The following is a 25,910-nucleotide window of genomic DNA, read 5'->3' on the forward strand; positions in this document are numbered from 1 at the left end:
TCCCTGGTTTTATTTTTGGTGGGGTCCGGTCTCGCTTCGTTGGGAATCCATCAGTACCCTTTATGAAATGGTTTTCAGAACCTGCTTTGCTGGAAATGAGTGGCTGTCCCCAGCCAGCCCCACCGGCCGCCTCTGCTGCGGGCGGGACGCGCGCTTGGGCTCATCTGTTTCCTGCATTTCTGGAATATTTGTAAATAATTGCATACTATTTTTAGGACCCCTTTCTAATGTTCTCTTCCCCCCCCTCGTTCTTTCTCCGTTTCTTCTCTGCTGGCCTCAGTTACCTTTGTTGCTTGGGGATTTTTGGCCTGCCCGTGCTGCCCACTGCTCTGTTCTGTGCACAAGCTTAGTCAGACAAGGTCAGCTGGGAGAGAACTGTTCCTGCTCCAGGAACAACTCTTTGTCCTCAAATCTCCTCTCCCCTTGCACTGAACGGGCTGGGACCACGTTCTGAGCTCAGTTCTGCTCCTCAGCCATCCGTGCTGCTGATGGGTGACAAATGCATCGCAGCCTTCGTGCAGAGGGAAGCAGGTTCGGGGGCCTGTTCACTACCTGAAGAGGCAGATTCTGGTCCTTTGAGGTGCCTCCACCTGCCAGTGATGATTTTGGTTCCTGGTGCTTGATGCAGCTTCTTGCTGTCCCTCTGGTGTGGCTGTTGTGTGCCCGGGGTGAAGCACAGGGGCTGAGGGTGGCACAGGCGTGTGGATTTAAGGAGCTCTGAAGGCACCCCTGGTGTTAAACCCAAGACACAGAAATCTCAAAATTCTGACATTGTCCTGCTCAAGTCTTTCTCGTTGTTTTTGACCATGTTCTGTGTTCATCACGTGCTTTTCCATATCTTCTGTAGCACGAGCTTTTAGACTGAAAAGCTAAAAATGCATTCCAAGGGCAAACCCCAAAGCCAAAATATCCCAAAATGTCCCTTGAGGCTCTGCAGGGCTGGTGAACCAGGAGCAGATATGAGAGAGCCCTTAGGAGAGCATTCCCTTTTGGAACTGGTGTTATATGATGCCACACCATTTTTCATCACTTTATTAGATATTTTTAAACCCTGGTCCCTTTTGTGTCAGGTTTCTGTGAACCTTTGAGAGCTCGAATTTTGCTGAAGCAAATATTCGTGTAGAGAAAATGGCAAACTGATAATGGTTTAAATTCTAATTAAATTTATGAATTTATATTTAAATTCTTTTTTTATTGGTATTTAACCCAGCTATGGCTGTACTTAACTGTGACAGAAACAATCCCAGTCAGTGCTTCTGAGCTGCCTGATCACAGCTTGGACTCAGACTTTGTGTTTTTGCCCATGGAAGAATTTCCATCAGCTGCCCACAGGAAAGCTTTAAATGGGAACAGAGAGGACAGAAAAAGTGTTAAATCTGCTGACAAAGTCACTGAAATGCAACCTGCTCCTGGTGGTTTTTGTGGGCAGAAACTGTTTGGGGAATTATGTGTTTAAATTAGTAGAGAACATCCTATTGTAATAACCCTCCCTGATCCCGATGGCGAGGGAGAGTCCTGGGGAGAAAAACAGCTTCTAATGGAAATCACAGAGGGCTTCCCAGATCCAAGCAGCATTCCTTCTGCCCAGTGTGGGCAGATGAGGAGTGCAGTGTCACCATCTGGCAGCAAATGGGGTTTGTGAGCCCTCTCGGAGCGGAGCGGCTGCAGAAATCCAATCTGGAGGAGGCGATCCAAGGGGATCTCCGGGATGCCAGTGGCTCCACGCTGCAGAGGGTACTGCAAACAACTGCTGTGGGCAGAGCTCTTGCCTTGGCATAACCTGCCTCTTCGAGCCAGCCAGAGTCCTGGGGAGAAAAGATGGGAGGAAGAAATGAGCCCTGTTCGGAGCTGTTCTCTGCTTCCCTCTTGTCCTGCCTGCCCTGCCGAGATGAGAAGCGAGTGGAATATTGACTGGTGTTCAGAGAGTTCAGCTGCCTTTGTGAAGGTGGCAGCCCAGGTGACAGACACTGAAAGGCCTTTCTGAGGTGTTCAGCACATGAAACAGGCCTTGCCTAATCTTAGCTTAAAATCTTCTGTTCAAAGAAACATTGTGTGTCGAGGAGAGGGAATTATAGTGCTTTTTCAACAAAAGTGTTTTCTTCTAATCCCCTCTCCTCTCCTGCTTTCCAACAGCCTTTCTTATGTCTGAAGCTGTTAGGTTTAAATTAAACTGGGACATTGTCTGCTTGTAGCCAGCTCTCTGAGCTGCTCTGCTCCTCCCAGAGCATCCCCTTTCCTCCAGCTCTCTGTGTTCCCTCAGCCAGGATGTTCAGCTGATCTCTCCTTCCCCAGCAGCAGATCATGGAGGATCAGAGGGGGAGAACTCAGAGGTAAACATGTTCCCACAAAACAGATCCCTGTAGATGTGTTCCCTGTGTCAGATGCTAAGGCAGGTGCTGACAAGGTGACTTAGAGGTGCTGGATGTACCTTTATTTTTGGGTATGGCAGTGATACCGCAGGGCTCTGCCTTCTGATATGTTGAGCCCCAAAGGAGACTGAAGTGTAACCCAGCCTGTTTTGCTGCCTGATGTCTCTCTTCCCAATCTGGGTGGGCATTGAGCCCACACCTTCCCTTTGTCCCATGTGCCACCCCCAGCTGCCACACTTGGCCTTGAGATGTCCTGAGGGAATTTGGTCAGGATGTACCATTGGAAAGGAGGAAGTAAGGAAGGTTTTAGCACTGCAAATGAAGGCTTCAGGTTTTGACAATGGGCTTGCTTAGCTTTAAAGCAGGCTTTACTTTGGAACCTTGATAAACAAGATGTCTCACACCAGCACACCATAGAATGGCCTGGGTTGGAATAGATTTTAAAGACATCTTGTTCCAACCCCCTGCCATGGGCAGGGACACCTTCAACTAGACCAGGTTGTTGTGAGGCTTGTCGAAGGGTATTTCCATCACTATAAATGTCTCAACTAGCATGTGCTTGGTTTTGCCCAGAATCTCCTCTCTCTGTGCTTGTGGATGTTTGTTGTCACCCTCTTCCTTAGACTTAGATGTTGCTGATTTCAAGGCTTAAGCGTGGTGCATGATCTCTCCTTTGCTGTCTCTTGATATTTTATCATCTATGGGGCATTTTAGTTGTTCCTTTTTGTCAGCCTCTTCCTTAACTTACAGGTAGAAACCATTTGGAAGGCTGAAGGCCGGAATAAATACCCCTGTTTCCCAAACAGTGCTTTTCTAAGAACCCAGAACTTGCTTACACTTAGAGCAGTGTGTGTGAGTTCCTTCCTACTATGATTTTACAACTATATACTCATAATATTCGAATTTCTGACAAAATGGGAGCATTTTCTGTGCACTGGTTGCTACAGCAGCCTCTTCCATCAGTCTTTGGATGGCGGGAGTGAACCAGTTGTGCTGCTGTGGGCTCTGACCGTACCCAGAGCCCCAAAGGGGTAACTCGACGGGTATCAGCCTGAGGTCCCCTCCTTGTTGTGAGAGACTGGTTTGAACGGGGAGGGAGGAGGGGAACATGATTCCAGGACACCTGTAAATCCCTGCAGCTCCGTGCTGAGGTTTGATGTTAATTAGGCAGCAGGCAGCAGTAATGTGCTGCCGTTCCCTTGGCTTGCCTGCTTCGGAAAGGGCAACATCTTCCAGCAGAGCAAAGAAGGGGCTGTGGAAGGGGCAGCAAACTGAATGGAACAACGATAATTTTATGCAAATTGGACTTCAGTAGCAGATTCAGCTTGGCTGAATCACAGAGGGAGCAGAAGAATAAGGAAAGAAAGAGGGAGAGGAAAAAACCCAATCAAAATGTGTGGTTTGAGGCATGTTTCACAGCCTTCTGGTTAGATTCTTCAGCAGAAATGAAGAAACATAAGAGGAATGGCACTGGTCACAGCCAGTGGAATTGCTCTTTCTCCTGTGGTACTGCTGTTAATAACTACAAGTGGGTTATTGAGCCAACCTCTGCTGATTCTGCTTTGCTGCCTCATTTCAAAGGCTCTGCCCTGCGCTGGCACTCGCTCGCAGCTGGAGCTCGCCCGCGGTGCTTCGCATGCATGGCCGTGCTCTGGGGGGAGAGCTCCTGTCTGAGGCAAAAAAAAAAGGGGGAAAAAAGGAAAAGGGGGGCAAGGGGAACCAGACTGAGGTTCTCTGGGAGGTGCATGGAGGGGCAGCAGGAGTGATGGGGAGCTGGAATCGGTGTGGAGCAGATCCTCGGTGAGATCAGTGGCACTCCCAGGGCTGGGCCAGCCACAGCTTCTCTGGGCAACCTGTGCCAGGGCCTGCCCACCCTCCCAGGGAGGAATTTCTTCCAGTGTCCAACCTAAATTTCCCCACTTTGAGTCTGACCCCATTCCCCCTTGTCCTGTCACTGCAGTTCCTGATGAAGGGTCCCTCTCTGGTTCCCTGTAGCCCCTTCAGATCCTGGAGGGGGCTCTGAGGTCTCCACACAACCTGCTCTTCTCAAGGATGAACAGCTCGAAGACTGTTCTTCCGTTTCCCCTGCCATCTCCCAGCCACTGGATCTCCTGTTTTCCTCCGTGCCATTCCTACCACAGTCCCTTCACCCCGTCCTGCGTGGCTGGAGGCAGTTCCTGGAGCAGGGCACCAGGGTGCCCTTTCTGAGCCTGAACTGAACATTTGTTACGCTGTTTTTTCCTCTCCCTGTTTTCTGAAAGCGTTCCAGGGACGGCCACACGAGCGTTCCTGCCGGGGGTAGGAACTGCCAGTCCTCTCCAGACTATTTTTTCCGACTGAAGTAGATCACATGCAGCTTTCCCACTATTTGCCAAGCTCAAAAAATAGTCCCAACCCCCTGAGGCCCTTCTGGCCTGTTCAGTCCTGACCACAGGCTCTGCAGCACCGTGTCCCTCTCCACTGCCTCAGATTCAACTAAATTCTTGTGTTATTTAACAGAAGAGATATGTTTTTAGGTGATTTTTTTTTACTTTCTCCTGTGTGGCTTAAAGAGATTATGGGATGTTTTTGTGCCCCTACAAGTAATGCACCCAACATCCCACCCTGTAGTGAACGTGGCTCTGCTGTGACAAAACCAGTTTGGGACAGGACCAGGGAGAGACAAGATATTTAACAGTGTGACCATGGGGGTACACTGGTCGTTAAACACTGAGACTTCATGCCCAGTAACTTGGTGTCTTGCCTATGGCCAAGGATGTCAAGAAGGTCTGTGGTTTGACAGGTTCCTGCAGTGAAGGGGAGGGGGACTGTCCAGTTACATGCTCCTCAGAGCTCTCCTTTCCATCTTTTCATGCTTGCTAATCTCTTTGCACAAGCCTCCTGTGTGCGTGGATTTTAAATTTTTTTTTTTTTTTTCAGTTTAATCTTTGCTACCTTACCTGTCAGTTTTTCCATCTTGCATGGAGCAATCCCCCACCTCACGCTCTCCTGGCTGTACCTGGCGTGGGCTGGGCTGTTCTGCTGCTCTGAAAACGTGCCCCTCTCTCCTCTCTGACTTGTGTGCATCACTAAGCCCTGGCCAGCAAGCAGATACGTGGAGAGCTGGGCTGAGAGTATAAAAGGAATGGCAAAATTTTCCTGAAGTTTGTTCTTTTTAGCCTTAAGCTTGTCCTTTTTGGTGCTGAATGCTGGAAATGCAGATTGCTGCCCGGTGCTGTGCGTGTTTGCTTTATTCCTGCGTTGTGGGAGCCGGTGCGTGGGCTGCTGCTTAGCCTGGAGCTTTGGCAAGGAGGATTTGGCTTGGATTTCCTGAACCTGTTGCAATTTTCCTGTGTGAGATGGTCATTTTTTTTTTTTGCATCTCTGCTGTTTGCTGTTCTGTCAGGGAGTGCAAACTCCCTTCTGGTCTTGCTTGTGGAGCTGACTCGGTGTGTGCAAGGGCCTTGAAGTGGGGAATGATAAAAGATGAATAAGAACACGGGGTGCCTTGCAGTGCCACTGTGTTCTCCTGGGATGGTTTATGATTTGCATGTTTTCTGCATGGCCTGGCTCGTGCCCATGGCAGGCGAGGTCGGGCGGTGGTGCCTCCTCAGGGCCCCTGACGGTGAATTCTCCCTGGTAGCTGAGAAATTGGGGGTTGGCCAATTGTGAAGTTGTTGCTGGTCTTGTGCATCAGCTTGATGATGGTTCTTTATTATGGCTTTCACTAACCAGTCTGTAACTAACTGTGGTTGTTTGATTACAGAGGGAACATCCCCACGCTAAACAGGTACGGTACTCGTCATCTTTTAAAATTTCAAACGACAGACTAGAAAGAAGTAGCCTAACCCTAAATGTTTTAACATGTTTTGTTGTAGTGCCCTTCTCTTTACTTGGGAAACTCAACCATAACTCTTCCTTTTCCTTCCCTTCTCCTCTCCCTTTGTCTAAAACATGTTTTCAGCTTTCCTTTACCATTTAAAAAAAAAAAAAATTAAAATCTTTGCATGCAGCAGTCTTTGAAATTAAATTTGCTGGGTGACTAAGCTCATCTGCAGTATGGTACACAGCAAACTGCTGGTTTTAGGGTCTCTTTTGGCACTGGATTCCCAGCTGTTGACCCTCTGGCAGGGTATCACAGTGACCCAGGTAGTTCCTCCCAGCCCAGCCTGTTGCTACCCTGGTTTCGTGTCTGTAGCTTAGAATTTGTCGAGGCTGTTTCACCTCCCTCACACCATAGATGAATCTGCATCTCCAACAGCTGACAGCATGTTTTGTTGTGGTTTGGATGCTAATTTTTCCTCCTGTGTCTCAGTTGAAAAGTTATTTCTTGTTTTCAATAATACATGAAGAACGTCTGCTGTCTTTTCTGTTTAGTTCCTGTTCTGTGGTAGTTTTTGTATTAGTAGTAAGAAATGTACACCAAGGCATGTCCTGAAAAATGTCCCCCTTTCAAAATGTGAATACCTATTATTTATTACTACTTACAAGCCTATTTAGGGAAAAATAGTAAAAATGGGCTTGGAAGTCTCACTGCTCTTAATCAGAGATAAATTGTGGAAACACAGAGTGACTTTAAGCGTGGAGAGCTATTAATCACACTGATGATACTTTAGGCTTGTTAACACTATACTTAGGGCCATATCACAGTGGGTTTGGGGCATGGAAGGAAAGCAGTCTCAGTAAAGCTGGTAAATAGCTGTGTCAGCCACACTCACTTGGGTGCTGGGTCTGTGTGGGTGGCCCTGGCACCTCGTCCAGCACACCAGCTGAGCATCCTTTTGACTTCACAAGCTCGAAGTCACCATGTGCTCTGCTGAATCAGTTCCCTGATTTTTTTTTTTTTTTTTTCTTTTTCCCTGTTGTGGGAGCAGCTGGGGAGGACAGCAGTTGCCTTGGTGAATGTGTTCCCAGGCTCAGGGAGGGTGAGGCAGGGCCATGTGGTGCTCTGAGGGAGTCACAGGGCTCTGCCCTTGGCCGGCTCGGGGGTTGTGTTTCCTCAGACCAAGCTGGGAGCTCTCACCATTTTGCAGGGAGCTGTTGAAATCTTTCAGAGAATTAAGATGAGTCTACAGCATAGCTCAGAAATTAGAAATAATTGTTGCAGAGAAGGTAAACCCCGGTTCTGGTTGCTAGACAAAGGGTGTCTATTTAGTTGTGTGAGAAACTTCTTCTGTTAGTCTTGACCTTATCATTGTGGGTCCTTTAAAAAAAACATTAAAATCACAGAATAATTTCAGTTGGAAAAGACCTTCAAGATCATCAAGTCCAACCTTTGACCCATCCCCACCTTGTCAACCAGACCAGAGCACCGAGTGCCATGTCCAGTCATTCCTTGAACAGAAATATTAATCTTGAACATGCAGTAATGGCTCAAACCCCCAAAATAACACCAACCATTTCGCAGCTGGTGTGTGTGCTGCAGTTGAACTGTGAGAACTTAGTGATGCTTTAATCCATCCAGGGTCGTGCCCTCTGCCAGGAGGAACGCTGACCTTCAGAGCTCCTGATGGAAACAGAGGTGTCTTGCTCAGTGTCTTCCTCTGAGCCTGTGGAAATCTGTTCCAGTCCTCATTAAAGAAGGGATTGGCCCTCATTAAATCAGGGACTGGTCCTGTGTGAGGTGCTGTTCCACAGGGTGTCTCAGGTAGGGGCATGGCAGCAGTAACTGTGGAGCTCTGCTCCTTCCCTACTCCTTGAGGTAAATCCGTGGCCAACTGCCTGTGTTCCTCACCTGCAACCAAAACTGAGGAAAATAAATGAATAGGAGGAGTAGCAATTTTATTAAAGTATGGATTCAATTAGCTGGAGGAGCACATTAATTTGGTCATGAGATAAAGATGAAGGCACTGCACAGGGCTTTATTTAGGGTAGGAATACGAGTATAAGACTGTGAAAAACCCCACTTTTCCCAGTTCAGTGGAAAATTTTGGAGAGGTCACTGTACCACACTGCATTTGAGGAGTGTAAATTGTAGTGTGATCAGAAAAATCATGGAATCAATAAGATAATACAGCATGGTGTTATGGCTTCAAGTTAATTTGTAAAAATTTGCTAAATCTTTCAAGTGTCAAAGCTTAAAATTGTTGCTGTTTATCTCATATTCCACCTGTAAAGCAAAACACACAGACAGGAGGAAAAATAAGTTCAGCTTTGCATAGTCAGAATTCATTTGTCCTCTCAAGGAACTCCTTGAGAAACACCTGTTTTAAAGGATTGTAACGTTATAAGTGTTCTTGTACATTGGGACAACATCCAGGTAAGGGCATTAGTGGGACCAGAGGCCTGGCAGGGACTCTGGAGGGGACAGGTGTGGGGAATCCAGCAGCTATCCTGGATAAACAGCCACGCTGGTGGGCCAAGCGCACGCTCAGATCTGCTTCCAGCGCTGTCCTTCCCTGCCCTGTCCCTGCTAACTGTGCTCTGCTTGGATTGCTGTTTAGAATGTCCTTCTCCTCCAACCTCAACCACTATGGGATGGTCCACGTGGCCAGCGTGAGTGACGTGCTGCTGGACAACTCCTTCACCCCTCCATGCCAGCGCATGGGGGGCATGGTCTCCTTCCGCACCTTCGAGGACTTCGTCAGGTGTGTGGGGAAGGGGGGAGGGCTGGTTTGTGGGGCCAGCGTCCTACCTGGGCCCAGCAGCGGGTTGTGACCAGTCCCCCTGTGGTGCGTTGCAGGATCTTTGACGAAGTGATGGGGTGTTTCTGCGACTCTCCCCCGCAGAGCCCCACGTTCCCCGAAGCTGGCCACGCTTCCCTCTACGATGAGGACAAGGTATGGTGGTTCCTTCCCTGGAGGTTGCCCTGGGCTGCAAGCAGGAGCATGCAGGGACTGCAGGCTGGGTGCTTTTCAGCAGCTGGAAGGCAGGAGTGGGGAGCTTTGTGTATTTATGTGTGTGATTTGTTTGCCTGTTCCGCAGCAGGTGACTCGAAGCAGGTGGTCCTTTTCCAACTCTCTTCTAAAGCTGCAGCTCAGTCTCTTGCTCTCCATGTAATTTTAGTTTATGGTTTTAGCCTCAGCAGAATTACTGGATCCACAGCAGTGCAGCTGAGAGTTCAGACCCTCCATTAGGTCACCAGACCTTCTCTGTGCATCAGGGTCTCGAAATGCACCCTCAGCTGCCTTTGCCTTAAGTCTGACTTGCTGTGTTTTCTGTCTTACGCCCTCAGTCACGTTACATCCTGATTCTTCCTTCTGTTCTCCCTCTTGGAGCTATTTGGAGGAGGAAGAGCTGAGTGGAACCCCTCAGTTTTTGCACCGGTGTGGAGAACAGGTGCAGAGGAAGCAGGTGGTTCATAATCCATAGGGATAGAAGGCCAGTTTCCCTTAGAGAGGGAGCTGCTCCATGCTCTGTCCTGCCCCCCACAGTGGGAAGCTCTGTTGGAACACAGAGCTGTGTCCAGAAAGGGCTTGGTTTTCAGCTGATCCATTGTTCCTGATGTGTGGAAGCACTGTAGCCTGGTGGACATTAATTCTGACTTCTGTGAAACTGCAGGTTTACGAGGCTGCTTGGCCGAGGATTTCCCTCGCAGTTTTCCTTGTTTTGCAGTGTGAGTCATTTTCCCCAGGGCACCTCTGGTTTAGGGCTGGATTTAGGGAGCCTGTTTTGAGAACTCTCAGGTGTTGATGTGTTAACTCTTTATGTATGAGGAGTATTTCCTTTCCCTTGCAGGCTGCCCGGGAGGAGCCCATCCACATCCTCAACGTTGCCATTAAAACAGACAGCGACGTCGATGATGACACGCTGGCTGTCATGTTCAGGGAGTTCACACAGAGCAAGGTAAGCTGTCTTGATTCTCTCTCTGGGTCTGTGTGACTGTGCAGGACATCCTGCCTGCTCCAGGAAAAGTCAGTGTGTTACATAGGTTTGGGGTTTTCTTGTTTGTTTTTGAAACAGCCAGATGCAAGTGTTACATCTGTAATTTATCCCGTCTAAAACCTTCCCACTCCTTTGACTGGATGTAGCTGCTGCTTTCTGAAACCACCAGGCCATTGTTTCTCTTTCTACTCAATCGGATCAGACGTTATTCCCTTCAATTTTTGAATGGATAAAAGACCCTTAAGGTTTTAAACACATCAGGTCAGCCTTCAGTAACTGTCTGTAGATGGTCTGGAAAACTGTGCTGTATCCCTTCTCCTGGTGGTCAAGTTGTTGTATAAGTAAGAGCCATGGAAAGCGACATTAAAATGTCCTTTATGTCTGTATCACGATAGTCTTAATGCAGTTAAAATCTGTTGTCCTTGTTGGCATGCTGGAGCATCCAGATGTTAGTGCTGGGTCAGTTGTGAGACAACCTGGGCTGGGGACGGTGTCCTCGTGTCCTCTCTGGTGTCTTCCTGCTTTTCTGGCTGGTGTGAAGAACTCAACCAGCCTGTGGAGGTGAATATCCCATCAGGGACTGGGACTCATGGGACCTGCAGTGGTTATGGGAGCACTTCCAACTTCCCAGTGTGGGAGGGTGGGAATGTGTCCTGCAGAAATGAGGGGGTTCCAGAATGGGGTTGGCACCCACATGGTGCTTCTGCAGCTTCCTGTCTCTTTAAGCAAAGAAAATAATCGAACCTAAGAATTAAAACTAGTTCTGCTCCTCATCTGCTTGATCATGCTCCAGGCGTTTTATGGGAGGGGATAGAAGGAAAGAAATAAAATATAAAAAAAAAAAAAATTCAAAACCGCATTAAACTATCAAATAGGTTGATCCAAATTGTCCAAATAATCTTCTAGTCCCAGCATGTTGTGTGTGGTTTTTTTAATAGAAATTAGGATCATATACTTGTAAATGACTTGTGGAGGAGATTGAGGCAGCCAGTGGAAATGGAGTTTCTCCAGGTGCTGATGGCTAATCGCTCTGTAATAGCTGTGGCCTTGCTGTGAGACCCACATTATTACCATGTAATCAGAATCCTGTTGCTCTGCTGTTATTGTCTGCCACTTGTGGAATTTTAAAAGCAATAACAATTTTTGCTTTTTAAATCATGGCATTATTAAAGTTATTTTCTTCCTCTTGCCATGAATATAGTCGTTGCTGCTCATTTTCAGAGGGCTTAACCTCAGTGAGACATGGCAGGCTGTGCTGAGAGGGGTTGGTTTGTTCCTGCTCGAGCTGAGTTCTTGTTTCTTTATGTGCTCTTTGCTTTTAAATTGGAAAAAGGAGGAGAAAGGAACAAGTTTTAAGAAGAGGAGAATTACGAGATCTTAACGCTTCAGGGGATCAGTGGGGTGGCAAATACTGATGGCAGCACTGCTTTGAAAGGGGGCTTAGTGGGAATCTGGGGAAGCAGCAACACAGTTCTTTCACCTGTTTGGAAAGAATAAGTAACACCTGCCATTTATCACCTTTGCAGTAGAGAATCATGGAATCCAAGGATGCTTTGGGTTGGAAGGGACCTTAAAGCTCATCCAGTCCCACCCCCTGCCCTGGGCAGGGACACCTTCCACCAGCCCAGGTTGCTCCAAGCCCCGTCCAACCTGGCCTTGGGCACTTCCAGGGATGGGGCAGCCACAGCTGCTCTGGGCAACCTGTGCCAGGGCCTGCCCACCCTCCCAGGGAAGAATTTCTTCCCAGTATCCAACCTAAACCTGCTCATTGTCAGTCTAAACACATTGCCCCTTGTCCTGTCCCTCTCTGCCCTTACAAAAAGTCCCTCTCCTTCCTGGATCTGTCCTTTGGTCTGGGCTGTCCATGTGCTTGCTGTGCCAGTGTCAAGTAGGAGCTACATCCTTCTGTGGGTCCTTTCCTTTAAAGCTCCTTTTCCATAATTTTCCATCATTTTCCATGACCTTACACTGTACTCCCTTCAAAATGTAATCTTGGGAAAAAAAAAACAACTCAGCTTTGGCAAATGAACAGTGATGTTTCCTGCAAGTCTTGGATGTGACTCTTCTGCATTGCTGGTTAGTCAGGCTCAGCTGGAATTCTGTGTTCTTGGGATTCAGCTGTTTACCTGCTCAGATCGAATGGATTTGGGGATTTATGCTGCTGGAGGATCATCAGGTGGGAAATCCTTGCTGTGAGGAGGCTGAGGTGGGCCAGGAACTCACAGCACAGAGACAGGAGGATCTGTGGAGCTTTCCCAGTTCATGGAGGAATTTTCTGTCTGTTCTTTCCCTGCTAATCCAGTAACTTGATTCCATCCTTGTTCTTACAGAAATCAGTCCTGATTGATCACGGCATTCGGAGGCTGACCTTCCTTGTAGCACAAAAGGTATTTTGATATCTCTCAAGATGCTCAGAACTCTTTGGTTTCTAGCTCATAATGCCATTGACATCTGATGTGTTGTTTTTTCCCAAGTTAAATGCTGTATTACCTATGTTTGGTTCTCTCTTTGCTGTTTTTGTCCTCTAAAATTTGACATGGTTTTCCATGAATTCGCTTAAGAAAATGAATTTACAATTGTAAACAATCTTGACACCTCTTGTATTCTTGAATTAATTCAGTTCTGATTTTAATCCTAATTGCTAGCTGTCTTCTGCTTTTTTTTTTTTCTTCCTATGTGTGTGTGTTTCGTTTGTAAGGACTTCAGGAAACAGGTCAACTATGAGGTGGATCAGAGATTCCACGTAAGTAAAAGGGGCCTGGAACACGGGGGTGTTCCTGACGTGAGGCCAGGACACACGGAAGGGACTCTGGGCTTCCCCTTTGGATCTCAGCCAGGCATTCAGTGCCAGCACTGGTGTCAGAGTCAAGTGTAGAAGTATTTATTTGAACATCTGACAGCCAGCCCAGGTGCTGCCCTGTTGCATCCAGAGGGTTCAGGTGCTGGAGTCTCTCTTGTGCCCTGGCTGAGCTCAGGATGCCAGACTAACAAAGATCCCCTGTGTTTCAGTGCAAATACCACTGAAATCTTTGTGTTTCTCACGTAGTGTGGTGATTTCTTTCGGCCTCTTACTGATTTTAAAATACCTTAGAGGAGCAACTCAAGGGACTTGCTAAATTTTAGAGTGCCCTAGTGAGGTAGGACATGTTTGATGCTCTCACTGCTGGAATTACTTCTTTCCCAGGGCTGGTCTAGCCCTGTTCAAGGCTGGCAATGGGACACACTTGGTTTAGGAAGCTTCACGAAGGGAAAACCAGTTTATAAGTCAGCAAAAACAGGTTTTGAACCAATGTGGGTGTCACCACATGGGAATTGCTGCTCACAATACAGGGGGAGATGCATCAATGAACAGCTTAGGTAGGAAGCTGGATTCTGTGAAGAGCTTTTGGGACCTCAAGCAAGAAACCCCAGGTTTTAGATTTAAAAAAGCAAGTTTTAGAGAACTGAGAACTGAATGGTTGGTTAGGGAATGAAAAGTATGAGTAGCTGAGTAGGTACTGTGGGATGTGTCAGAGTCGAAAAGGAGGCACAGAACAAAAGGAGTCATTCCCAAGTTTTCCCTGCCCTGCCATGTAGCACAATGGACTGTGGGGATGCTCCTGCTTCCTCAGCCTGGTGTGTCATCTGCCTGCAAAGTTTGTGGAGCACCTCTGGGATCTGCTGTGTCAGTCTTTATTACTGTCTCCTATTCCATCCCCTTCATTACTGGACCAACTATTAACTTTGCCAGGCCTGGGCTTGGGTTTGTTTTTGTTTTAATTACAGTCTATATAATTAGTTCCCAGCATGTTGAGGTAATAGAGAGTTGCTCCAGCAAGCTTCCAATTTCCTCATCTCATTAGGTTTTTAACGTGATTATTAGTATAATAATCAACTATGATGATTTCTGTTGTAGCTTTTCGCATTCTCTGGTTTGCAGGGTGTCTTGATTGGCTAATTTGGGCAAATTATTTTGATTGTCTTGATGATGGTTGGTTGATTAGAACACAGCAGGGGTATAATTCTTCTGCCTAGGAAATGGAGCACTCTTCTGGATTTTGGTACCAGAGCACTGAGGGTTTTTGTGTGTGTGCACATCCAATTATGATATTTGCCCACCACACCACTCAGATGCCTTGGAAGCAATCACATTAGTGATGGAATGGGCATGGATGGTGGCAGGAGAAATTGGCAGCGTGCAGGGGAGGACAGGTAGGAGGGATTTGGAGGAGAAGAGAGGAAACTTGGAAGTGGTGGTTTGTTGAGAGTGCAGCTGGTGCTCACAGGCCATGAGTATGTTGGGTGAGCCTCGATTTTCAGGCAGGATTTCTTGTGCCTGGTGTGGAAGACACATTCCAGGCAGACACAGGTCACCTTTAGCACAGAGAGCTGATGTGCTCACCTTGGTGCAGAACATTGACAAAAGTTCCAGGAAAAATGTCATTCCAGAGGAGTGGATGGATTTGCTTGGATGGAGCTGGGAGGACAGGTAGAAGGATACTGTCTAGCCTGTTTCTCTTCTTTCAAGACTTGTACAACATGGCACAAAACTGTCAAGCCCCTGCCAGGGTTTTATCTGTGCAACAGAATAACAGAGGGACCAAATTGAATTTGGGGGATTTTTGTAGTGCTGTTTAACACAGGAGGATAAAGGTATTTGATTGCAACTCACAGTTTTCCTTGGCAAGAAAGTATTTCCAGCAGTACTGGTATGAAGAGAGCTGTAGAATAAGAGCACTGTCCTGTGTACATCTGTGTCCATAACAGTGTTGATATCTCTGGATGGCTCCCAGACATTTCCATGGGAACCTCAATCATAACAGAACTAGAAAAAATTTCCTTTCCCACTGCTGTCTGGCCACTTCCATGTTGTTGTCTGTTAATAATTGACAATAATAATAATTTAAAGCCAATCAAGTAGCCTCTGTTGCACTGGTAGAGACAGGTTTAAGCTGCCTCTGCTGTCCTTAGGGTCTTCTTGAGGGTGACTTGATTTTCTATGACCTTTGTGATGTTTGAAAAAGTAGCTGGTACCAACTTCTGTCATGTCCTGTGCTGTGTTTGTGGGCACTCTGGGGAGATCAGTGCTCCCTTTGGGAGGGCTAACACTGTTGTTTTTGTTTTCAAACAGAGGGAATTCCCAAAGTTCTTCACGTTCCGTGCCCGGGATAAGGTGAGTTGTGTATCAGTACTTGTCTCTGAGTGTTGGCTTTGTCCTTCTTTCATGTAGCTGCTTCTTGGAAGCAGGACAGTGATTCAGGCCTTAGAATCAGGCAAGCCTTCTGGTTTTTGTGAGGAAAAACAAAAAAGGGTTTTGTGGGGAGGCTGAGCTTGAGAACCTGCTGTCTTCATAGAATCACAAAATGGTTTGTGCTGGGAGGGACCTTAAGCCTCATCTGGTTCCCTGTCATGGGCAGGGACACCTCCCACCAGCCCAGGTTGCTCCAAGCCCCATCCAACCTGGCCTTGGACACTTCCAGGGATGGGGCAGCCACAGCTTCCCTGGGCAACCTGTGCCAGGGCCTGCCCACCCTCACAGGGAAGAATTCCTTCCTAATATCCATTCTAAACCTTCTGTCTTTAAGTTTGAAGCCATTCCCCCTTCTTCTCTCACTCCATGCTCTTGTAAAAAGTCAACTCTGGATACCAATGCCGCATGAGAGAAAAGGTTCTGGGTTGGGTTCATTTGAATTTTTACATCTTTAATGAAATATGAAGTTTCTAGGGGATGTTGTCTAGTTTTTATCCTCAGTGTTTCACCTTCTCCACCCCCCTTTCCTCTTTCCCACCCTCCTCCACCTGCACGGCGCCTCCAGTTTGAGGAAGACCGGATTTACCGTCACCTGGAGCCAGCTCTGGCTTTCCAGCTGGAGCTGAACCGCATGCGCAACTTCGACCTCACCGCCATCCCCTGTGCCAACCACAAAATGCACCTGTACCTGGGGGCAGCCAAGGTGGAGGTGGGCACCGAGGTGACGGACTACAGGTTCTTCGTGAGGGCCATCATCAGGCACTCGGACCTGGTGACCAAGGTGAGCGTGTCACCTGTGCAGGGTGTGAAACCCCGGGTCATTCCAGGCACCTGCAGGAGGTTTTAGATTAAAACTGAACGTGTTACCTGTGTGCAGTGCTGTGGTGGCTCTGCAGAACCCATCTCTCTCTGAAGTCCTGGTGTTCCCGTGTTTCAGGGAGGTTTTTCCAGGGGCTTAAGTGGATAGTCAGAAATCCTTGGGTTTTGAGGCAGCAGTGCTTTGCCCTGTCTAGTTTCAAATTTACTCTGAACTAAACGAGGGCACAGACCAGCCAGGTGAGGACTGCAGGCTCTGGGAGCACTAGCCCTGTGATGGGGATGGATCTGCTTCAGAGCTGCCCATCCTGCTGACACCCACGCTCCCTGTTCTCCCCATCAAGTCCCTCTGCTGTTTCCCAGTCCCTGTGTTCTTGGGGCTGTGATTTGTGAGCAGAAGGTCAGTAATTTGTTGGCAATGTCTGGCAGGAAGCCTCCTTTGAGTACCTGCAAAACGAGGGCGAGCGCTTGCTGCTGGAGGCCATGGACGAGCTGGAGGTGGCGTTCAACAACACCAACGTGCGCACCGACTGCAACCACATCTTCCTCAACTTCGTGCCCACCGTCATCATGGACCCCTCCAAGGTGGGATCCCCTCCCGAGCTCTGCTTGTTTCTCTGGGGATTCACCTCCCAGAATTAAATGATCCTTTGCTCGTAGAATCCCAGACTGGTTTGGGTTGGGAGGGGCCTTAAAGCTCACCCAGTTCCACCCCCTGAAGGGACACCTTCCACTAGCCCAGGTGGCTCCAAGCCCTGTCCAGTCTGGCCTTGGACACTCATCTCCAAAAGCAGAGAGAGCACTTTCAGTGTATCTAGTTAAGGCAAGCCATTGGTGTGTTTCATGTTAAGATCCTGCTTGGCAGTGAGGAATCCCAGAGCTGGAAGCCACAGAATCATCAAGCCCTGCACAGAACTATCCCCAAGAGCCACACAAAGGAAGAGAGCTTTGGGTGTTTTTTTCCCACTTATGAATAAATATTAAATGTAAGACTTCAGAACTAGCTACTTATATTTCTAGTGGAGGAACACCGTGTCCTTCTAGCAGTGCAGCTCACCTCCTCCGTGTCAGCTGAGGAACAGTCCTTAAAAACACGTTTTGTATTTGAAACTAAACTTATTTTTTCATTGTGTCTTTGAGAGAAACGGTTTTAATGAGGAAATGGCTCTAAACGCTCCTCTGTTTGTTACAGAAGTCCAGATTTCATCCAAATAAAATGTGAGATAAATTCGGATCTTAAAAAGAATCTGTAAATTCAGCTACAGAAGTGCCTCATTTCCAGTCTCTGATACAAAACCACAGAGATCAACATTATAAAGAAATGAACATTAAGCTTTGTTATGCATTAATGAAAGTGCTTAGGCATAAAGCATGTTTGTGCTTAGCAGAACCACCACAAAGAAAGGCCCAAATAAGCTGTAAAAGCTGAATTTTGTTGGAAATCAACATTCTGTTCATGGGCACCCAAAGATGAGAGTTGACCTTTCCCTGGGAGAACAACTGAAAGTTTAAAAAGATGAATTGGGTATCAAAATAACTCTCTCTTGCTTGCTGACTTTTAAACCATGATTAAAAATTGGTGGCTTAAATCCCTTTTGAATAAAACCTCTCTGGGCACATCCAAAACCACTAGTTCCCAGGAAGTTCAGAAGCAGCTGGGCTATTGAGCCCTGGAAGTTGGGCTGCCCTCAAGATACGTACCGTGACTTTTCCTTGAGCTGTGGTGGAAAAGAGGAGAGGGTGTTTTTTTTTTTCTGAGGAATGTTAAAAACAGCCTATAAATTGCCTTCTTTTAATATGCGCTTCGCCCACAGTAGTATTTTATAAAGTTTAATGGAACAGCAGAAGGCCCAGCTCCCAGTGGTAATTGCTTTGTTGATTTAGAGCTCAGCGTGGTGAAACACGATTATTGTGCACGCAAGGGCTCCGGAGCTGCTGGCCAAGGATTTGGCTTCCCGGCATTCCACAGTTCCCAGGTGTGAGCGATGCCTTGGGAGGGAAGGCAGGTGAAGGAGAGGCACCTGGTGCCGTGCTGGGTTGGACTTGATGGCCTTCAAGGGCTTTTCCGACCATAAAGGTTCTGTGAGCCATGAGGAAAGAGGGATGTGAATCCAGTACTGTCCCCCTACCTCAGCAGTGCCCAGGCTGAGTTCCTGCCTGTCTCAAGGCCTAGGCTGAGAAGGGATGGGCCACCAAGCTCCCCTGATATCCCTGGATGTTTGCTAATGTGTGATGCTTCTGTCTCTCTCCATCACACCGGGGTGCCCTTGGAGCAGGACCTTCAGCAGTGGGATGGAGGGGGCACAGAGCAGTGGATGGATCCAGAAAGAATCCCAGAGTGATGTGGAAGGGCCCTTACAGCCCATCCCCTTGCAGCCCCCCCTGGGGGCAGGGGCACCTCCCGTGCTCCAGGCCCGGTGGGTGTCTGGTGAGGGAAACCCTTGTGCTGTCGTTCAGATCGAGGAGTCCGTGCGGTCCATGGTGATGCGCTACGGGAGCCGCCTCTGGAAGCTGCGAGTCCTCCAGGCCGAGCTGAAGATCAACATCCGCCTGACGCCCACGGGAAAGGCCATTCCCATCCGGCTCTTCCTCACCAACGAGTCGGGCTATTACCTGGACATCAGCCTGTACAAGGAGGTGACCGACTCCAGGACGGGGCAGGTACGTCTGGCAGGGTGGGATGAACAAATTCTCCTGGGGGGCACATGGTTCCTGATGAAACTCTTCCATGTTTTATGGTGTTTTCAGAATAATCTTAGAACCACCGGGTGGTTTGGTCTGGAAGGGACCTTAAAGTCGTTCCAACCCCTTGCCGTGGGCAAGGACACCTTCCACTTAGACCAGGTTGCCCCAGCCTCTGTAATATATTTTCAAATTGCCTTTCAAATCTGCCAGAGGAGGAAGGATGTGAAGATAATCTTGCAGTAGGTATGAAAATGTAATCAGTTGGGTAAAAGTGCAAGCCCTCTGGTTGTTTTGTCCGTGCCCTCAGTGGTTTGGGCAGCTGTTGTCCCCAAGAGTTTTCTTTTCTCAGAGTGCTCAGAAAAGTGATAGAAAAGGAATCACTGTTGGTGCTCATCCCGTAGGTTGCAATAAAAAATATTATTAATTGTACATTTCCCTGAGTAGATGGAGAAAATCTGTGAACTTGTCCTTTAAATTCTAAAGATATAGGGAATGACCTGGGTAGGATGATATAAAATTATGGAAGGTGCTTTTATATCATTTTTATGAAGCATAATGGGCTCTTTTGTAATGGTTGTGGCTGTTCTGGTATTTCTGCTTTTCATGGTGCAGGAATAGTGTGGTTAACTGAAATACCTACATATGCTAAAATCCGTGGAGCATGGGATGCATGGAAAATATTTAAATAGAGAAATGTTTACATCTCCCTCTGTAATCATCTCTCTGCCAAGCAGGAGGAGCAGCAGAATAAATCACTTGGGCACTGTGAATGTAGAACACGAAGTGCTGAGTCACCTTTTCTCCCCCTCTTCTCCATTTAATTTTTCCAACAAGCTGCTGGCCGAGGAGTCCATCCAGTCCTGAGATCCCAGGACAGATAGTGTCAGTGTGTTCTACCTCATTTCTGCCTTTGAGGGTAGATGAGGAAAGAAAAGAACATTTTAATAATCTCAAGAGCTCAGCTTAACCCCTGAGCTGGGTCAGTCACTTGGGAAGGTCGTGTTTCCTCCTGAACTCACTCCCTGACGAGCTTTATTATTTAAAGGTTGGGGGATGTGCTTGTGTGTGTGTGTGCCTGTGGCTTAAGTAACTTTTCCAATATTAAATTTCATTTATTTTTCCAGAATATTAAACCAGATTCCACTGAGTGGAATTATTTCAGTTAACTCTGGGCAGTTGGGAGGAAGGTTTTGTCTTACAAAGCTCGAAGGTCTGAGTTTTTTAGGAAACTTGGATGAATCTTCCCCCTCATGATGGGATTGTTACAGGTTCAGATCTGTGGATTTTTTCCTGTGTTTTCAGAGGGTTATTCTGAACTTAGAGAATTCTTTTTAAAACACTCTAATATTCTGATGTGCTGGGCACTTCCATGACTTCTGAAGAATGGGAAAATGGATGCATGGTGAGAGAATGACCCTGATCTCTTGTTTCTCAGTAGTGATGAGTGGGGATGCTCAGCACAGACTTCTCCAGTTCCCACAAAACTGCTCTGGAGCTTTCCAGGGATTTAAGGAGAATTGGGCCCCAAGTGCACTAACAGATCCCAACAGATCCTAACACAGGCACTTTCACAAACACTCGTTACCCTCAGCAAGTGTTTCTCCCATTAAGCTGCTTCCCCGGTTAATGTTTGCAGAGTTTGAAGAGACCATAAGCTGCCATTTCTAATTTAAAAACTAAAGCAGGCTCTACTGAGTTTTATCTTTAGTAGACTTCAATTAATTCATCTCCAATTATAAAAATTCCATTAACAACATCCTAATCGTGTCCCTTCTCTCAGGCTGAACTGTCCTGGTTCAGCTCTGCTCCTCCCGCTCCTCCGTTGAAATACCTTCCCTTCCGAGCCCTGGCCGGGTGGAATATATAGTGCCACGAAGCCTGGCAGTTGATAATTCATGTTGCTACTCTGGGAAAATCTTTTAAACTTACAATATCAAAACTTCAAGCCAAATGACATATGCAAGTCCTGACCCGGCTTCCTGGAGCAGCCGGCGGAGCCGCGGATCCCGCGCCGTGCCACTCCATAAATAACGGAGTTCTCCTCTCTGCTCCCAGCTATCGCCATCCATCGGCACAGGCACAGCGTCAGGGGAAATTCTGGAGAATGGGAAGTCGTCTGAGTGGCAGTTTCTTTTCTGGGGGAGGCGGCTGCACTCGCTGTGCTCCGCCGGGGATGCCGCAATAAGTCAGGGATGCCGGGATCTGCACAGTAATGGTCCAGCAGTGTCTCCAAAGGGCAGTAATGCATGATGGAGCACGGTGTTCCAGGCTGTGCCAGCACTGACATCCTCGTAGAGAGCAGAAACAATCAGAGTGGAGCATCCTGATGATTTTTGGTGATATCTGGGTCAGCTCAGTGTACGCAGCCAGCGGATCAAGCAGTAATTGGTCGTGTTTTGTCCTGCAGATCATGTTCCAGGCCTATGGGGATAAACAGGGACCACTCCATGGGATGCTGATCAATACCCCCTACGTGACCAAAGACCTGCTGCAGTCCAAGAGGTTCCAGGCACAGACTTTAGGGACATCATATGTCTATGACATCCCTGAGATGTTCCGGCAGGTGGGTTGTTCTGAACGTCGGTGCCCACGCTCTGACAGGGCGGGGATGTCCCGGGGTGCCCTCTTGGGAATATGGAGTAGATTGAATAAAAACACTGGCAGGTGACATTCTTAACAAGCCTTTTCATCCCTAGTCTTTGATCAAGCTCTGGAATTCCATGAACGAACACGCCTTCCTGCCCCCGGTGCCGCTGCCGTCGGACATCCTGACCTACACGGAGCTGGTGTTGGATGACCAGGGCCAGCTCGTGCACATGAACAGGCTGCCAGGAGGAAACGAGGCAAGTTGTGCTTCCCATGCTGCTTTTCCTTCCGTGTCCTGCAGTACTTTGTGGTTTGGGCAGGGTTTGACAATTGTAATGAAAGTTTACCAGCCAGGCACAAAATCTATTCGTTCAGCCTTTCACAGATGAAATCTCACTCTTGAAAATGAGATTTTTGTTTCATTAAAAATTAATACCTCCCATGCAATGGGTATTTTAACCTCCATGGTAAATGATGATTCCGTTTCAAACCTGTGCCTATGCTGGTTTTCCTTCATAATTAAAAAGTGCTCATTCAGCTATTCCAGGTAACTGGGGTTTGAGTTGGAGCAAAATATGTTTTACAGGACTAAATAGAAATGCTTTCATTTGCTAAAAAAAAACCACCCCACAGAAAAAAAAAGCAATTTTATGCTTCCATTTCCATCTTCCCCACAGAATTTGTGACAAGGTATGTGCAACTTTCCCCTCTAGAGCAGGATTTACTCAAGACTTATAAAGATCTAATGCTGGGGGTGATGGAGTTACTCCTTCAGCTCAAACAGGAGGAGGCCTTAGTGTCGAGGTGGGATTTTGCTGGGGTGTCTTTCCATCAGGAAGCCAAAGATTGCAGCATTGGAATGACTGGAGAGTAAAGATAACTACCAGATGATGTGTCTATTTTTTTTTTTTTTTGGATGGGAATCAGTAAGTGAATGCTCTACAGTAATTTAAATTTGAACAGTTCTAAGTGATGGTATCATTTTTTTTTTTTCTTGGTGTCGCTGAACCAGCATCAGCCTTTTCCTAAATATACGACTTAAGGTTTGCAAAAAGCTCCGTTCGAAAACATCGAGTGTAGTGATGAGAGGGAGTTTTTCATCACCATTTCCTGCCTGGATCTTGTCAGGGGAAGCTTTGGAATACGATGTTTGCAAATTGCACCTAATCAGCAAATGGTGACTGTGGGAGCACTGCGGCCTTGTCTCTTGCCGGGCTATGGGAGAAGTGTTTTAACTGGTCTAATTAAACCTGGAATGAGCTATTCCCCACGTTCCTGGTGCAGGCTGGGGCTGCTGGGGAGGGTTATACCATCATCTTTCTCTCCTTCCCCGCTCTCATTCAGCGTTTGAGTGGATGGTGGCTGGGGAAATAGCAAAGTCCCTCAGGGACGTCGCTCTGTTCTTGCTGAAATTACAAGCACAGAGCTGCCTGGGCATGAACATGTAGTGTTTACTCTGCCAGTATGAATACAAATAGTCTTATTATAAGAGATTCTGTACCCAAAGACCACCAAAAAAAAAAAAAATTAGGAGATTTTTTTTTTAACCCTTGGTAGACTTCGTTGGGCTCAATCTGTCGAGAAATTACGCGGCTCTTGTGGTGTGCGTAGTGTTGGTGTCTAAATTAATCTAATCTGATGTAATCTGTCAAGCAGCTTGTTGCCCAGAGAGGTTGTAGAGGTTGTGGACTCCCCATCCCTGGATGTGTTCAAGGCCAGGTTGGATGGGGCTTGGAGCAGCCTGGGATAGTGGAAGGTGGGCGTTGGAACCAGGTGGGCTTTTAAGGTCTCTCCCAACCCAAACCATTCTGTGATTCTATGAATGCACAGATTCAGGCCCTGCCTCTGTGGCTGTTACACCAAGGGGCTGAATCACTGGGAAGTGGGATAAACCTGGGGAAAACATGATGTTCCCCCATATTTTTCCGTCTGGCTACTGGAGGTCACTTCTTGTGGAGGTGTATCCTGGAACAAAGTCTCAGAATGGTGTGGGTTGGAAGGGACCAGGACCTGTTATCCCAGCTGTTCCCAGCTGGATGAGCCACTGTAGGACCATGTGCAGCTGGAGGGAGGTTGGAGGCTCCAGTGCTGGATTCTGTTGGCAATACCCTGCACACAAGAGCGCTCATTCCCAGGTGAGGGCGGATGATCCGAGCAGCAGCCTGAAGGACAGGTGACATTCCGGAGAGCAGGAGCTGCTGAACAGATTCATTCCTCCTGCTGCACTTGCTTTATCTGCCTGAGCTGACTTTAGCCTTTTGTGGTTTAAATCCCTTCAGCTGAGGGAACAGATTTCCACAAGCGTGGGCTCAAGTTTCTCTTTCCAAAGGTGGAAAGGGTGGCTGCAGGGTGGAGGAGGAAAAGGCAGGATGCTGGATGAATTCAGAGCATAATCCTTTGTTTTGTTGAGGCTGTAAGTGGATCCATTCTCCTTTTTTTTAAGAATCACTCTGCATAACATCTGGGCAGAGAAACACAGCATCTTATCTGCCAGGAAGCAAAGATCCTTGGGGTAATCCATCTCTGTGGCAGTAGCTGGGAATATTGCATAAGGAAAGGAGACGTGCCACGAGGAGCAGGAGGAAATATTAATTGGTTCTGCACTTCTTCCATATGATACAGTGATGAACTGTCCTCAAAATATGGCACATTGCCTTGGCTCTCTCACCTTGGCTGAGTTTAAGGAAGAGTTTTGACCTCAGGTTTGGACTTGGAAAGGCCAGAAGCCCAAAACTGTGTTACAGGAGAGATGATCCCTAAAGAAATGAGTCCAGAGGATGCTCTTCCTCTTCAAGCATCCAGCTGAGCTGAGTGCCCTTGGTGTTTGAGCTGGCAGGGGAAATTGAGAAACCAGCATAAAATCCAGGAGATTTGTGGTCAAGGCTGGGATTCTCCCTGTCCTCATAGGGTTTGCAAGCAGCAGTTTGGGCAAAACTGGCTCATCTGTCTGTGTTTCCTGGAAAATCTGTGAAATGGGGATTCTCAAGGTCTTTCACTATCCAAGAGTTTTCCTTAGACTGCAAAGAATCCTGGGTGTTGTCTGGAGCTTTCTGCTGGTTCTGGATCCTTTGTGTTACACTTGTGAGCTGGGTCCTGGTCTCTAGTTACTCCTGGTTTGGTTTTGGGATTTTTTTTTGGGGGGTGTGTCCCCTCTATTACTCAAAGTCCATCTGCTTTGATCCCCCTGCTCACACGTGAGACTCTTCCAATAAGCTCTGGCTGCTCCCATAGGATTTCTGGAAGAAAGCCTGAATGTGCCACACTAAGAAGTTTGTAAATAATTCCCAGAGCAGCAGGTACAGGATGGAGCTGAAGACAACAGTGTTTTGTCAGCAGAGCCAGTCAATAGCTCCTGAGTAAGGGCTGAGCAGACTTTGGGACAAATGGGGTGTAATTTATTGTACAATTCTGAGCAAATCAAGAACTAAGCACCGGAGGTGGATGCTCAGTCTGACTCCAGTCTGAATCTCAAGATGGATATGGGTTGTTGAAATGTTCAGAGTTTATATAGGTGGAAGGAAAAAAATCCACTTGTAGTTATTGGTAATTTTATGCATTTTACTCTAAAATGTCTTTAGGAAGAAAACATGAAGTTCATCCCACAGCTTGATACTTATCCAGGGTTATAACATGGATTATAACACCATTTGTTTACACAAGACTTAACTTTTCTGCTAATTTGTTTTTTTTAAATAAGTGGAAACCTTTTTTTCCCCCAGTCTTTGATGTTTCTGGCTGAGGTCTTCACTGGGTATGTGGGGCAGAGGTGTTTGTGTGCTAATATTGGAGGGCAGGGTTTGGAAGAACGCAGCCCCTCACCCTGTCTGGCAGTGTCCAGGGGTCATGTGTGTCCTGGGAGTCTCTGTCCTGCCTGTCACCTGAGCCTCTGATGGGGCTCTGTGGCTGTGCTGAAATGGGGTGGGTCCAACACAGTGTTCAAACTGTGCTGGAGACACGACCTGGAGCTCAGTGACACCCCCTCCAAACCCCACTGAGGACGCCTTTGTTCCCAAGATTAGCATATTAGCTGAAATCTCAGTGTGAAAAGGTAATTCCCTCAGCCTGCTGGAGAACTCAATATAGTCCCTGTCATCCTTGAGCCGGGCATTGGGATGCTTTTCTGTAGCACTTTATGTATTTTGACTCCAATTTACGCTGATCCTCTGGCGCCAGGAACGCTCCCGCCGCTGATAAGGCCCAACTAATCTCCAAGGACAAGGAGAAAGTGATGTAAGGAGTGCCTGCAGCAGCACCCCACATCCCCCTTCCTCTCTCTCTCCTGGTGTCCATGGAAGATGTGTCATTTTCCCCACTGGCACTAGATGTCACAGTTTTTCCTCCTCAGTAGCACGAGGATCAGAAATGATCCATAATCAGAGCTGTTCGCCAAAGCGTTGGCTCCAGCACCTTTCCTGGGTGGA

The 25,910-nt window shown here is 47.5% G+C and overlaps 1 protein-coding gene across 6 annotated transcripts in view; it reads left to right on the forward strand.

Annotated features, from left to right (window-relative positions):
• Positions 1-25,910, forward strand: part of ACACA (acetyl-CoA carboxylase alpha) — a 109,328-nt gene that overhangs the window by 40,190 nt on the left and 43,228 nt on the right. For 3 of the 6 annotated variants that reach the window (XM_027883801.1, XM_027883800.1, XM_027883805.1), the window contains 12 exons: positions 6,115-6,138; positions 8,792-8,935; positions 9,031-9,127; positions 10,026-10,133; positions 12,503-12,559; positions 12,871-12,915; positions 15,283-15,324; positions 15,968-16,183; positions 16,648-16,803; positions 18,676-18,879; positions 21,311-21,466; positions 21,600-21,746. In XM_027883801.1, coding sequence (XP_027739602.1) covers positions 6,115-6,138; positions 8,792-8,935; positions 9,031-9,127; positions 10,026-10,133; positions 12,503-12,559; positions 12,871-12,915; positions 15,283-15,324; positions 15,968-16,183; positions 16,648-16,803; positions 18,676-18,879; positions 21,311-21,466; positions 21,600-21,746 — 1,396 coding nt within the window. The remainder of the gene's footprint in view (positions 1-6,114; positions 6,139-8,791; positions 8,936-9,030; positions 9,128-10,025; positions 10,134-12,502; positions 12,560-12,870; positions 12,916-15,282; positions 15,325-15,967; positions 16,184-16,647; positions 16,804-18,675; positions 18,880-21,310; positions 21,467-21,599; positions 21,747-25,910) is intronic. The other 3 variants (XM_027883802.1, XM_027883803.1, XM_027883804.1) reach the window with 3 other exon arrangements.

Source organism: Empidonax traillii, unplaced genomic scaffold (assembly GCF_003031625.1).
Source record: "Empidonax traillii isolate 1590-97213 ecotype Southwest subspecies unplaced genomic scaffold, ASM303162v1 scaffold135:size1941959, whole genome shotgun sequence".
NCBI lineage: Eukaryota > Metazoa > Chordata > Aves > Passeriformes > Tyrannidae > Empidonax > Empidonax traillii.